The following is a 13,554-nucleotide window of genomic DNA, read 5'->3' on the forward strand; positions in this document are numbered from 1 at the left end:
AGAGTTAATTAAATGGAAAAATATTTTGTCAATTGTAAGAGTTTAATTTAAGACAATTAAGTTAATTGTGAAAGTGACAAGGAATATTGATTATTGATTTTTGAACATTATTTATGTAAAAAGCATCAGAAATTGTGAAAAAATTAAGCTTATTTTAATTGCGCTTGCACAATTAAATGAATATTGATAATCCAATATAAAGACGTGATTCCAATTACGAGCAAATTGTTTCGATGTCATTTGATTTAATTGTTATATTGAAGTTGATTAATCAGGAGACGGTGTTTATTGAATGACAATGATGAAGATGATGATATGAAATTAAGTTTTCCAAAGTTAATCATAATTAATTAAAACTATGTCCATATTAAAATGGAAAAGCAGTGAGAAAAAAGTTGCTTTTGTAATTAAATTAGTAAATTGTGAACGATTAAAGTGAGATTGATCAGATCGAAAGGAAAAAAACGAGATCAAATTCTTAATCAATTGAATCCCATCGACTTTTAATTGCGATATTAACTGACAATCAGCTGATGATGATGAAGATTAATCTTGACTTTGTAGTTATTGATTTTCTGTTGTAATTATTGTTTATTACGAAATCAGTTATCATAGTATTTTCTTAATTGTTACGGAATTGAATTAAGTCCTTTTCTTTTGTTATGGTTAAGGTGATAAATGTAAATATCTCATTGTTAAGTTTGATTGTATTATAAGTTAATTAGTTAATTAGCAAAAAGAAAATGACTCGAGATGAAGCTTGTTAATTGTTTGGAATCAATTGATTTCTCTTCTCAAAATAATCGTTTCTTTTCCTTCTTTTTCTCCTTTATTTCCATTGCTCTGTTAATTGTGATCAAAGAAAAGAGAGAGAGAAAAAAAAATATAAATCAATCAATTAGTAATCGAAAATAATTAATAAACACCAATAGTAATTAACTGTTTAAATCAAGGTTATTAGTTGGCAGACAATTTAATCATGTGCTTGATTATTAACAAAATCAAATGTTCCCATTGTGATCGACCCCATTAAAGTATATATCATGAATTTAATTAAATACGGGCTTAATTGTTAATCACCAGTATTCATAATAATAATCTAATAATAGAGTTAAAATTGTTTAATAACTTTTACAGAATCAATTAATTGTGTTAATACTAATAATTTTGGGCAATCAAAACTCAATTTAAGCTTCAAGCAATTAGTTAGGTTAATTCATTCACAGGTAATTTTTACTTTTCCCAATCAATAAAAATTAACTTTAATTGATTAGGGTAATCAAGAGTTAATATGAGACACGAAATTTAAACAAATTAAACTTTAAATTGTTAAAAGAAAATTTAAAACTTAATAAATTGATTAGCACGAAATATTAAATTAATCATATTATTACATTTAGAATCTTAATTTTTTTCTTTCTTGTATTAGTTTTAGTGTTGATTGTGAAAAGTATTCAATTAATAAATCATTGTAATTAAATGGAAAACAATAATAATAATTATATTCTGATTGTAAGGTTAATAATTAATTGTATTTCTACTAATTCTCTGAATTATTAACAGTTAATCATATTAAAAAAGTTGATTAGACCTTTTGATCATAATCAGTTCACGATTTGTTTCGTTAAATAATAATAATAAAAATACAACGATTCATTAATAAACTACATTATCATGTAATAATCATGAGAATAACAATTTGCATTTTAATTGCAATTAGCAAATTAATTTATTCCAAGGTAAGATATCGTTGTTTCTTGGTGATAGAATCTGATTCATCCTGATTAACCATTGATTTCAATTTAGATAAACTTTTAGGTGAATTTGATCGTTTACAGGGTTTACCATGGAAAAGCCTCCGTAGATTAGATAATTTGCTTGATCGCCTAAAGAAGATACAATATCGTTTCAATCATGTTAATTATTTGGTTAATTGTGATAATCAAAATTTCTGACAACGAAAAAAAATATCAACTTTTTCTTCAATCATTTCAATCAACTGATTGCAAAGGGAAAAAGACAAAAAGAAACAAGCAAACATATAATGATCGTAATGGTAAAATCCATGAACATGATTATAAACATGATGAGGATGGAAGAGAGAGAGAGAGAGATGAAGATGATGAGGATGAGGACGAGAATGAAGATGAAGATTATTATGTAAAATTGTAAACCGGTTCATCTTCATGATGTGATAATCATGAAGATAAGGAAAGAAACCGGATTAAGAAGTATATATCTCTTATTGGAATCAATAGAATATAATATTTTTCCATTTTCTGTTATTCTGTAACTAATTTTCTGCTTTTCTTTCAAATAAACAAAAAAGGAATCAAATAAATCAATGAAAATCTAAATCAACAGTTATCATCGACATTGAAAACATTTAGAAACAATTTAGGCTTCTAATTAAATCACTAATCGGATCATTATAAGCTGTTAACTTTAATTAAATTTCGATGATCAAAAAAACCCTCAAATAGTTAACAAGTTTTTGTTGTTGTTGTTTTTTTACCTTCATCCATAAACTTTAACATCTCTTGTTTGTTGCTTACAACATGAGAAAAGTATATAAGTTGATAATATTTATGAAAAATCAAATTCATATTAAGAGATTATCATTATCATCTCCATCATCATGAGTGTTTATCTGAGGCTACCTGAGGTATTTGATGGATAGTTTCATGATGAATGATGATGATGATGATAGTAAATTGTGGATAAGATAATCAGATGGCCAAGAATTTAAAGATAATCCCGATTTCTTCTTGGAATCAACAAATTTACAGGAATCCATCACTTTCAATGTGATTTACCATCAAATGATTAAGATGAAAATCTAAATTTAATGGGCAAACTTTTCCAATGAAAATGTAAATATAAACTTATATTTACAACAAAATCATTATCAAATTTATCCTCATCATCATAATCATCACCATTATCAGTTAGACTGGTTTTAAGTTACTAAATAATTCAGGTCTTACAGCTTTAGGGGTTAATCAGTTTGTCACCACTTTTTTTTACTGTTAAATTTGAAACAGTTTTGATTCATATTTCAGGGTAACTGTAAATTCAGTCAGAACGATAACAAAGTGCTCTAGATACAAGCTAATAATCATAATATATTTATTCAGAACTGACCTCATCTTTATATATATTTTCCCCTCTCAATTTGTACAACACAGTTAAGTTCTGATGATGATAATTATGATAATAATCATCGCTAAATATTTGTCTGTTCATGGTAAATGACCTCAAAATATGTAACACTCTAGGGTCTTAATATTATCGACTTTTATATCAATAAGATAATATATCAGAGGGAGAGGAGAGAGAGAGATTGACATCATATCATAATAATATAAGTCAACAATTAATATCAATTGACTACAGTAATTGGAGTAATAAATAAGAGATTAAGTGGATTGATAATTAGGCTTAAATATTAAGCCTTAATTGGACTAATATAATAATGGATTAGTTTAGGAATATATTGCAACCGAAAGGGGATGTTGATCCTTAAATAACGAACAATGGAAACATTGTTAACTTATTAACAAGGTTTTAAATTGAGTCGCAATTAAAATTACAGTAAACACAGATTAAGGAGGAAATCAAGTTGTACACAAAATAAATGATATTGCAATTAATACACAAGAGTCAAATGTAATGGGACATTGATGATAAAAGATGATTAGTTTATAAAAGATTGTAGGATGATGAGGATGATGAGGATGTTTATAATTATGATACTCTGTACATAAGAACAGAATTGATAATATTATAAATTATAAAATGATCATCACATTTTGATAGGTACGTTAAATCAATAATTTGAAAGGTTGAAAAAAAAGAGTAATCATAATAAATAAATTATAACAAAATTAAACACCTAAACACATTAGCTAAATTGTTGATTAAATTGATTGCTAAAGTGATGTTTATGATAATAAGAGGAAGAAGATGATAATGTGACCTGGTGCGATGGAAATTGATTGATCATCAGCAAAAGCGAGAGAGATAGAGAGAGAGAGAGAGAGGGAAGAGAGAATAGGAAAAGGAAGGAAAAATATTCGATATAAATAATAATCAAGGAAAAGGATGAAAAGATGATTGTTTGTTTTGATCGAAATTGGTAAACATTTCTTAATTTTTTTCGAAACATATTAATGAGGCCGCCAAATGCCTATTTGTTTCATCGTTTTGAAGCCAAGATTAAGGGATTTTCTTGATGACAGTGATGATGTTGATCGCCGCAGATCGGGTTTCCTATTTAATAATAGCATATTCTCAATGTAAATAATAGACTAATACATGAATCATATTTTCTCCCCTTTGTTTCTTCTAATGATTTATATGTCTAGTTGATCAAAATTTTAACAATTAAAATGATCAAATTGTTGTTAGTTAGTTTTGCGAGTTAGTATATTAGGTGAACAAAACATTATACACATTAGTGAGTGCGAGAGCGAGAGAGAAATCAACCATTTGATGCCCATTATTAAAGTTAATTGTAAGGGATAGGTAATTTCGGTAATGATTCAATCATTAGGTAATATAAAGAATTATTTTTTTATCATTATCGTTATTAAATTATTGTGAGTTAATGTACGAGGTAAGGGTTAAGGTAAGTTTAGAATTGTTAAAAGAGGCTTGGCAGAAATAGAGAGAAAAGCAGAAATAAGCAGGTTATGTTTGAGAAGACAAGGTAACAAAAGCCAAGATGATTTTCTCAAGAAAACAACAACAACCATGTTGATTTTGTTAATAAGTTGTTAAAACATTTAGATAAACACAAGCACAAGGTTATTGCCAAATAATTATCAAAATTGTAAATAAATTGAGAATTGTGAATGGATAGAAGAAACAAAGATGAAAAATGAGTGATAATAATTGAAGATAATCTCAACTTACTCTCTGATATTTGCTTCCAATGTATTTTTCCTCATCTCTTCCATTTCTCTGGCAATCACTTCGAAGGCATCTCTTTCCTTCTCGAATGCAGCTCGTTTATCGGCCAATTCTTGTAACTCTTTCTCGTGAACCTTTCGATTCTGTTCGTCAAAACGAAGGATCTAAGAAAAGAGTAGAAAGTTTTCCAAGGATAAGATAAAGAGGTTTCAAGAGAAACTTAGGTAAATCATTCTCTGGACTTTATCGACTGTTACGCTGTACATACTTCGGCTTCCATTTCTTCGAGTTTTTGTTCTTTGGCCTTGACTTTGGTTTCAAATACATGATCCATTTCCTGTTCGAGTCTTCTTAATTTGGCTTCTGAGGCTTTACGTTCTTCCTCCATTTGTGCTAAAGGATTTCTGTAGAAAAACAAACCAGGTAAATAAACATGATCAAGTTTGTAGAGAAAAAAAAATTACGTGACTATACAATCCGCCTAAATATTAGATTAGAAATGTAATATTTTCATGTTGTATTTTTCCGGAAATGTTATAAAACCGGAGATTAGTGTCCGTTAATTTAAAGTAAATCAGTTATAGTTGGTTCCATGAAAACAACAAAAAAAAATGATATAACTTGGATACTGATTTTTACATTAAAAGTAACATTATCAGTGAAACTATTTCCTGATCAAATTACAATAAACCTATTTTACTAATCATTATGGTGAAACTATGGATTGATAAATCATCATCGTTAATTTAACTACGATTAGTTGAATTTGATTCTAGATTGAGCTAATGTAATCAAAATTGAATACGATTAATGAAACTGTTAACGTGACTTTGTAATAAACAATAATCATCATGTAATCAGCGAACATAGTAAGAGTAAATTACCACTTAATAATGTTTTGATTGACACAAATTGATGATTGAATTGAATTATGATAAATTGATGTAATATAAAAAAAACAATATGTCTCAACAAAGTAATAGATAATCAATTGATTTAACTAAACAAATCTAATGATTAACTGTAACATTTCAATGATAATAATGATAACAATATTGATAGACTTTAAATAGTAAATGAATTAACCAATCAAACTCACATATCTTTTGATGATTTTTCAGATCCAACTCCAGATAATTTTCGGCACCGATAGTTTTCATAGTGTACATTATTGGTTGTATCTACCAAATCGAGCATGAAATATTTGATGAGCATCATGCGAAGGGCAATGAAATCACAATGTTCCAGATTGTCAACTGAAAATGTGGATAAAACAATGACAAGATTGGGAGAAAAAAAAGAGAAAGAGTGAATTAGTTACAACAGAACAATGAATCAGATGGATGATTGATGTAATTAGAAGAAGAAAAATAGATGAGTAAATAATCAAGTAAAAAAAATTACTTTCAATTGTTCCCCAAGGATATTTTCTTGCTCTTTTTCTTTCTCCACTTGGTGTTTCAACGACGACATTACTTCCACATACTGCGAATGGTATTCGAGCTTTAAGTTGCTTTAATAATTTAGCATCATCTTCCTCATCACAATCAGGGAATTCGTATATTCTTATTTTATGTTGTGCTATTTGATTCATGACCTGAAAGAGGGAAAGAGAAGAAAATAGCAATAAATAAAAGAAAAGAAAAAAAAAACGAAAAATGTGAAACGAATAATATCCAATTGCAACCAATCAAAGTAAACAATTAAAAGCTATTAAAAATGATTGTAAAATCGCAATTAAGTGTTTACATTTTTCTTCATTTGTTGGCATTCTTCAACAGTCAAGCTATCAGCTTTGGCGATTATTGGTATTATGTTCACTTTATCTTGTAAATTTTTCATAAATTCAATATCTATTGCTCTCAATGTCACTCGAGGTAACATAAAGTATAAACAACAGTGGACACGATTATCGGGAATATGAGTTCTGTGAAGTTTTGTTTCCGCATTTAAATATTCCTCATAACGATCTTCAATATATTCACTGATCTTTTGCCATGAATTTGTATTGTCAAGTGAATCACCAAAACCAGGAGTATCCACAATGGTTAAAGATAAATTTACGTTCTTCTCTTTCAAATTTACTTTGGTTGCATTAACTTCAACGGTTTTACTGAGACGTTTAGATGGTCCAGGATATTCATCAGAATAAATGTCAGTTAAAAACATAGAATTGACCAGAGTTGATTTTCCCAATTCAGATTCTCCTACAAAATTATAAAAATACGAATTAGTAAAAACAAGAAAACAAGAAAAAGAATATCAATAAAAAAAAGGAAATAGAAACAATTTATAAATAAAAAAAAGAAGAGAAAAAAGGAAAAAGATGAATATGGAAATTCAGAAAAAAAACACTGAACCGTCAAATCAATTAACTGATTATGTGTTAAATCACATTAGATGGTAAAAGGCGTTGTAATGAAAAACTGTTTCATGTTCATAATTTACTCTTAAGTTTAGGCTGTTCATTATCATTAATTGATCTTTTTTCTTTTTTTTTCTTAGCACATTTAAGACATAAAATGAAATTTACTTACCCACAACCATTAGGGTGAACTCAAAGCCTTTTTTGATGGTTTTACGGTGAATTTGGTTGGGTAAATCACTGAAACCAACATTTCTCTCCGAGTCTTTGGCCGCCATTAATTTGTCCTGTTGGTTGGTAGATGATGATAGCATTGATCGTCTAGGTTCTGGATAATCAAATTGAAAATATATATTTACACTTTAATTACTTGGTTTGGAAAACACAATGTGGACAAGTTTACACTAGATTAATTTGTTCATGTTTTATGAGTAGTAATCACTTTAATAGGAAATAGATGGCTTCACCGGTTTAAGAAGCAGAATCAGTTAAAAATATGATAGACAGACACACACATACACTCAAGATTTCACTTTTGATAATTCCAGGTAAATCATTGATTGTATCCAAATGTCTATAAGGAAAAAGAGAGTGAGAGAGAGAGAGAAAAGATATCTCTTCTCAATATGATAATGAGAACTTACCGGCAGAGTCAAGGGTGTCACGGTAAAGGCTTCTTGAGCGGGAATAGAGTAGATCCGTTTTACTGCCACTAAGAGCATTTCGAGTGGAAGATGAAAGGGCTGACGATGAGTTCAGAATAGAATCTGTTGATGAATTGACGGAATTTTGTGAAATATCTCTGGTCGAATATAGATCCCGTTTAGAATTGAGCTGTGAGGATAAAGTACAAAGAGAGGCCATAATTAGAAGAGTATTTCAATTGTGGTTAAATTGACTGTTTTTAAAAAATAAAAGGCTGTTTTATAAGCAGTGGTTAAGATTTTGTAATGAAGCAAAATAAAAATTGTTTTTCTTTAAGCACTATTGGTAACAAGATTTTGGGGATAGATGATGGCGATGATGATGATGATGATGATGATGATGATGATCTTGGAAGGTATATTGAAGCTTAGAAAATTGAAAATGAGATGTTCAGAAGCAGAAATTGTTACAGCAACTTATTTGAGGTTGATAAGAAAAAAGATTAATAGGTAAGAAGTTACTCTAGATGCTGAATTTGGATGAACTTGAATCAAAGTAAAGGCCTAAGGCATCAAAAAACGAGGAAGAAAGCGGGAGAGAGAGAGAGATGGATAGATAGAGAGGTAGAGAGAGAAGAGAGAAAAGCTCAAGATGGGCGATGAAGATGAAATGAGGATGAGGATGGGATAGAGAGTAAGGGGAATAGAGAGAAAGAGAGAAAAGGGAAAAAGATGAAAGAAAGAAAGATTGAGACAAGAGAAAGAGAAAGAGAGAGAAAATGAGATGATGTATCCTAAATTTGAGGAGGTTTGCGGCTAAATGTGGATGTAAGTGACATCGCGATGGAGCAACATCACTACTCACTGGTTCACCATCTTCAACAACACTAGGTTCGGGTGATGGAGATCTCATTTCGGATGGTTGATCGTATATTTTTTGTCTCCCTGTTAGTCTATCAACACTTGCAAACCGAGCTGATGGTTTACTAGTTATTAAAGGAGAAACCATTAGGGTTGATGGTGTTAACTGTGGTGATGGAGGAGTATCAATGATATTGTTAGTTGTTTTAGTGATATCAGATAATTGTGATTGATTAGGATCGGAAAAAAATGCTTCACGAGCTGATTTAATTCCAAGGTTAGCTGAATTTGGTGATAAATTAGTACCAACACCAGTGCTACCAATAGATGGTTTACCAAGGGTTGGTGTTACTGATGATGATGGTGTTGGTGATGATGATAACAAAGAAGTTGCATTATTATTATTAGTAATTGTAGAAGAGGGAGTGTTAATAGATGTTGAAGGATTGGGAGGAAGAGGATTAGTTATTGGACCATTTTCTGGATATGGTGAGGTTGGTGTTAGTAAAGTACTAGGACTTCGATTAGCTAAATTATTATGAGTTAATTGTTGTTCCCAACCGGCAACCATATTTCGGATTCCACCAAAATCTTGTGTAAACTTTTTCGGTCGATATTCAACTGATGATCCAGGATAAGGAGAAATGCTTACCAAACTTGTTGGCGGGTTCACAGCCGATCGGATTGATTGAGACATCCTTTAATTGTCAACACTACCAAGTGTCACTAAGTTGATGATTAGAAAATAGAAAACAATATAAAACAAATATCAAAGACATACACCGATGGTAAAATTATGAATCCAATGAGCCAGAAAGGAGAAAAAATTGTAAGACAACAAGAAGGTGGAACCAGAAAGAGAAAAAAATTACCTGTAGTTTCTCCAAGCGGAAGAATAGGAAACCAAAGATAAATTAATTTCTTCTTTTCCTTATCAATTGATGAGCAAACTAAATTCACTTAAACAACAATTGATCCTCACCGAAAGGTCTAGTTAATTAAAAAAGGAAAATTAAAAATCATAAACAATTGAAAATCTCTTTAAAAATTCAAACATTTGAAATTTAGAAAAATTTTGATTCTATTGAAAGTAGTGACCTCTATTGGTGCGCTCGATAAATGTTATTCTTTGCCCGCAATTTTTGATTCTTATGATTATATGGACCACTATCAAAAGAAGTGTTTTTGAAATAGCTTGAAAATAATAATTTAATAGTGTAATAAGAACTGATTACGGTATAACCAAAATATTGGCTACTGCCGAAAGAACCTGTGGGTGTGGAATCCGAAACAACGATATGTTTGGGTCAGCTATACTCGCAGGATTGGCTGTGATGAAAGATTATTCAAAAAACTTTACGATTCCGATCCAGGGCTTGAACTTACTTCGTGCTAGTTTCTCAAGTTGTTTCGGGTGATATTTAGTACCAGAAGTGTGTTTGGAAAATTTGATAAAAACCTATCAATTGTTTTTGTAATAGTGTGATTATTTTTTCATTTAAATGCACAAGGCGCTAAAATTATTGTTAATTTAATAGGAATCAAATTCAGCACTGATAAAACGACCACTCATTTTAAATGAATTCATTTGTTAGACCTCGCAAATTATTCAAACTCTATGCGACGTCCTCCAGAAAAAAGACCTATCAATTGTTTTTATCATATTTATTGTGATGACCTGAGTCAGGTCAAGTTGCAGCCGGTTCATGTACATATGTATGCAGTTATGGGCCTTGTGGGTATAAAAAAATCGTAGGTAACATTTCTCACTCGTTAACTCGAGATCTGAAAACAACATGGTAAACTGTGAACATGTTTATCGACCTACAATGACGAATACTCTAACATATTTCTCAAGTGTTTGTTCACCATGAATGAGGCATGGATATCAGTATATGACCCTGAGGCCAGAACCGAGTTATGGAGTCGATAAGTGACCGGTCAGGTTGTGATCAAATGATCATTCTCTGCATATACAATATACAACCAAAGTAATCTACAATCAATTCTATACAACCAAAGTAATCAACGGAGATAAAATTAGTTTTAATGACTTTTCGATAATTCCAATAAGCGTAAAAATATTTTTTCAAGTTTAATAATCTTGCCCGCGGCTCACGATCTCTTTGCATGTTGGCCTTAAAATGATGGTGTGTTCGTATTGTGCTGAATAGCTTTTCTTTGTATCGAAAAGAGGAGGATAAGGAGATACAATATTTTTTTGACATAAATCGTTGAGAGCGAGCAGATATTTACTTTGACCTAATCTGTCCAACCAACGACGACAGAAACTTAATGTACCAAAGTTTCGATTGATTATGTTGAGAAGTTGCCTGGACCGGGTTGATCTACCCAATCGAATAAAAGAAACAAAAAATAATATCAAATAATTTGAATGTTCAGAAAAAAATTCTAAAGGTTCATAAATACCTCAATGGAGCATGAATAACATCGTAATTTTTCATGTAATGAGAAATCTCCTCATCGGCAGTAGCATATCCTCGACCTGTGCTTGCAAACGTTTCGATTGCATAAACTTCACCTTCCTGTAATTTTCAAGGAAAAACAAAGATGAACAAATTTTCGAGATCAACTAATGAATAATAATGATAAAAAACTCGTATGAAAGGTCATAGGTTACCTCCATTCTCGCCGTGTATTCTGTTCCTCCTACAATTGGAACGGTTTTGTCTGCGTGAATATGATAAGGTTGAATTGAGTGTCCACTCAAATTGCGAATCGGTTTGACTGAAACAGAGACGAAAAATGAGTAAACAACAAGAAGCGTCGATGATTAAGAATAATCAATTTTACCAATCAGTTAATACCTTGAAAAGTTTTACCATCAAGTTCAACTTCATATGATTCCATCACTTCCTGAATTTGTTCACCAATATCACATAGACGGACATCGATGCCTGAAGCTTTGATTCCTGTATTAGTCGACTCTCGAGCTGCTTCGAGTAGCTTATCGTATTTAGGATTAAAGGTCATTGTAAACGCCGAGTCAATTATTCGACCATTAATATGAGTACCAATATCGATTTTACAGACATCATCATATTCGAACACTGTATTGTCTCCAGTGTTTGGTGTGTAATGAGCGGCACAATTATTCAGGGAACATCCAGTTGGAAATGCGATTCCCGCTTCGAGACCTTTTTCGTTTATCAACTTTCGAGCGATGCTCTCTAATGTTTCACTGTTACAACAAGGAAAAAGGTTAATAATCATTCACAAGTTACACTTTTCCTACTAAACTTGGCAAGTAATTAATAAGATAATTTACCAAATTTCTATCATCTTCATTCCTGGTTTGATAAATTGCTGCATAAATCTACGAGTTTGTCTATGAGCCTCAGCGGCTTCTCTCAGTTCCTTGTACATGTCGATATTTGCAGAATCCAAAGCCTTTTTTTCAGCACTTCCAAGTCGATCAGTCGCTGTACGACTAAAAGATAAAAGGATCTCAAAAAAAGTTCTAATATATTGGTAATAAATCGAAAACTTCTACTTACTTATCACTTTCTACGTTTGGATAATCCATAATTTCCCCGATGGGATAATCACCATTAGGAAATAATTGATTGATCGGAATAGAAGGAGCAACGATTTGGTCAGTTCGATCATCATTTTCTTGACCTTCTATCAATTTTTTCTGTTTCCCATTAGTATTTTTCTTTTTCTTCTTTTTCTTAATCAACAGCAAATCTCCGTTAGATTGTTGACTTTCAGTAGAAACTGATGATATAACTAAATTCTCACCTCGACCATCGGTTAAACCTCCAATTAAATCACCTTTATTCTGCTCCTTTACTGTATTAATTAGATTCGAAAATATATTAACAAGGTAAGTTCGAAAAAAAAAAAATGTATTACATTGTAGATATCGAACCTTTCTTTTTCGATTTCTTCTTCTTCTTAGATTTCTCTAAAGGGACTAATTCATCAAGACCATTTTCCTCACAGCGAAATCGATTATCCAAATAAACGTTTTCGATTTCAACTCGATCAACATTTAAAAAGTTTTCTTCAGACACCATTTCAGAACAATTCAACTGAACATTAATCGAAAGGATGAAAACACTATTAAATCACAGTTACAATTAAAGTAACAAAAAGTCACAAACAAATATAAAGATTAGAGAATCAACTAAATCCTGAATCACCAAGTTAATCACAAAACTAATCAATGGAAATTAGTTATAACTAAAACTAAAAAGCAAACACAATTTTAAAGTGATGGTGAAAAAAATAACAAATTTCATTTGAATATAATGAGATGAACTTTCAATAAATTTCAAACTAAAACTAAGATCGTAAGTTTAATTAACTTTGAACACAAATTCTTACAACAATTAACTCCATACTCACACTGATTTAACCATTCAGATGATAAAAGTGAATCCTGAATGTCACCAGAATATAAAAAAAAAGATTTCATTGATTAATCCAAGCGCATGTTTAACTAATGTTACTTTGATTCTTACTATTAGATTAGACTATTTTTTTGGGGATCATCTCAAATCTGTATCCTCCGACTCTTATCATCATCATCATCATCATTCTGAATCCTCCTCTCTTATCATGATATTGATTAAATCATCATTGATCTATTTTTTTGTCTTTCCATGTTATCTCATCACTATCTTATTAATGTAGTTGACCAATTCTGCCATGTCAATCGTTAATTGCAACTTGAAAAACTACAATAGAATCAAATGAATTACTGATCAAATGAATGGTCGAAATTTAATTACTAACAATCAA

The 13,554-nt window shown here is 30.6% G+C and overlaps 2 protein-coding genes across 7 annotated transcripts; both read right to left on the reverse strand.

Moving 5' to 3' along the window:
- Positions 1-8: 8 nt before the first annotated feature.
- On the reverse strand, positions 9-9,818 carry LOC128388140 (septin-7-like). 5 transcript variants are annotated; one of them, XM_053347509.1, is made up of 10 exons: positions 9,657-9,818; positions 9,437-9,510; positions 7,924-8,113; positions 7,452-7,607; positions 6,664-7,121; positions 6,319-6,511; positions 6,014-6,170; positions 5,183-5,318; positions 4,918-5,078; positions 1,642-1,886 (listed from the first exon to the last, which is right to left on the reverse strand). In XM_053347509.1, the coding sequence occupies exons 2-10, from the start codon at positions 9,479-9,481 to the stop codon at positions 1,730-1,732; spliced, it is 1,653 nt and encodes a 550-aa protein (XP_053203484.1). In that variant the 5' UTR covers positions 9,482-9,510; positions 9,657-9,818; the 3' UTR covers positions 1,642-1,729. The 5 variants fall into 5 exon arrangements, with proteins under 5 accessions (XP_053203482.1, XP_053203484.1, XP_053203483.1 ...); XM_053347507.1 differs by lacking the exons at positions 1,642-1,886; positions 9,437-9,510; positions 9,657-9,818 and adding exons at positions 9-843; positions 8,789-9,430; XM_053347508.1 differs by lacking the exon at positions 9,657-9,818 and having other exon boundaries at positions 9,437-9,622.
- Positions 9,819-10,438: 620 nt separating this feature from the next.
- Positions 10,439-13,245, reverse strand: LOC128388099 (methionine aminopeptidase 2-like). Of its 2 annotated transcripts, XM_053347456.1 has the most exons (8): positions 13,159-13,245; positions 12,680-12,842; positions 12,303-12,600; positions 12,074-12,235; positions 11,613-11,986; positions 11,426-11,532; positions 11,215-11,330; positions 10,439-11,132 (listed from the first exon to the last, which is right to left on the reverse strand). In XM_053347456.1, exons 2-8 carry the CDS (start codon positions 12,825-12,827, stop codon positions 10,880-10,882), a joined length of 1,458 nt encoding a protein of 485 aa, XP_053203431.1. In that variant the 5' UTR covers positions 12,828-12,842; positions 13,159-13,245; the 3' UTR covers positions 10,439-10,879. The 2 variants fall into 2 exon arrangements, with proteins under 2 accessions (XP_053203431.1, XP_053203430.1); XM_053347455.1 differs by lacking the exon at positions 13,159-13,245 and having other exon boundaries at positions 12,680-13,135.
- Positions 13,246-13,554: the final 309 nt, after the last annotated feature.

Source organism: Panonychus citri, unplaced genomic scaffold, assembly GCF_014898815.1.
Source record: "Panonychus citri isolate SS breed McGregor unplaced genomic scaffold, ASM1489881v1 Contig00095, whole genome shotgun sequence".
NCBI classification, from domain to species: domain Eukaryota; kingdom Metazoa; phylum Arthropoda; class Arachnida; order Trombidiformes; family Tetranychidae; genus Panonychus; species Panonychus citri.

What these genes read in the sequence shown, in the direction of transcription:
- LOC128388140 (XM_053347505.1), bottom strand. Translation starts at nt 9,355, where the DNA reads ATGGTTGCCGGTTGGGAACAACAATTAACTCATAATAATTTAGCTAAT. An exon ending in TGACACCCTTGACTCTGCCG is followed by an intron (nt 7,608 to 7,923) that starts GTAAGTTCTCAT and finishes TTGATTATCCAG; the next exon opens with AACCTAGACGATCAATGCTA. An exon ending in TTGGAAGCAAATATCAGAGA is followed by an intron (nt 1,887 to 4,917) that starts GTAAGTTGAGAT and finishes TATCTTCTTTAG; the next exon opens with GCGATCAAGCAAATTATCTA.
- LOC128388099 (XM_053347456.1), bottom strand. Translation starts at nt 12,827, where the DNA reads ATGGTGTCTGAAGAAAACTTTTTAAATGTTGATCGAGTTGAAATCGAA. An exon ending in ATGAAGATGATAGAAATTTG is followed by an intron (nt 11,987 to 12,073) that starts GTAAATTATCTT and finishes TTGTTGTAACAG; the next exon opens with TGAAACATTAGAGAGCATCG. An exon ending in TGATGGTAAAACTTTTCAAG is followed by an intron (nt 11,533 to 11,612) that starts GTATTAACTGAT and finishes TCTCTGTTTCAG; the next exon opens with TCAAACCGATTCGCAATTTG.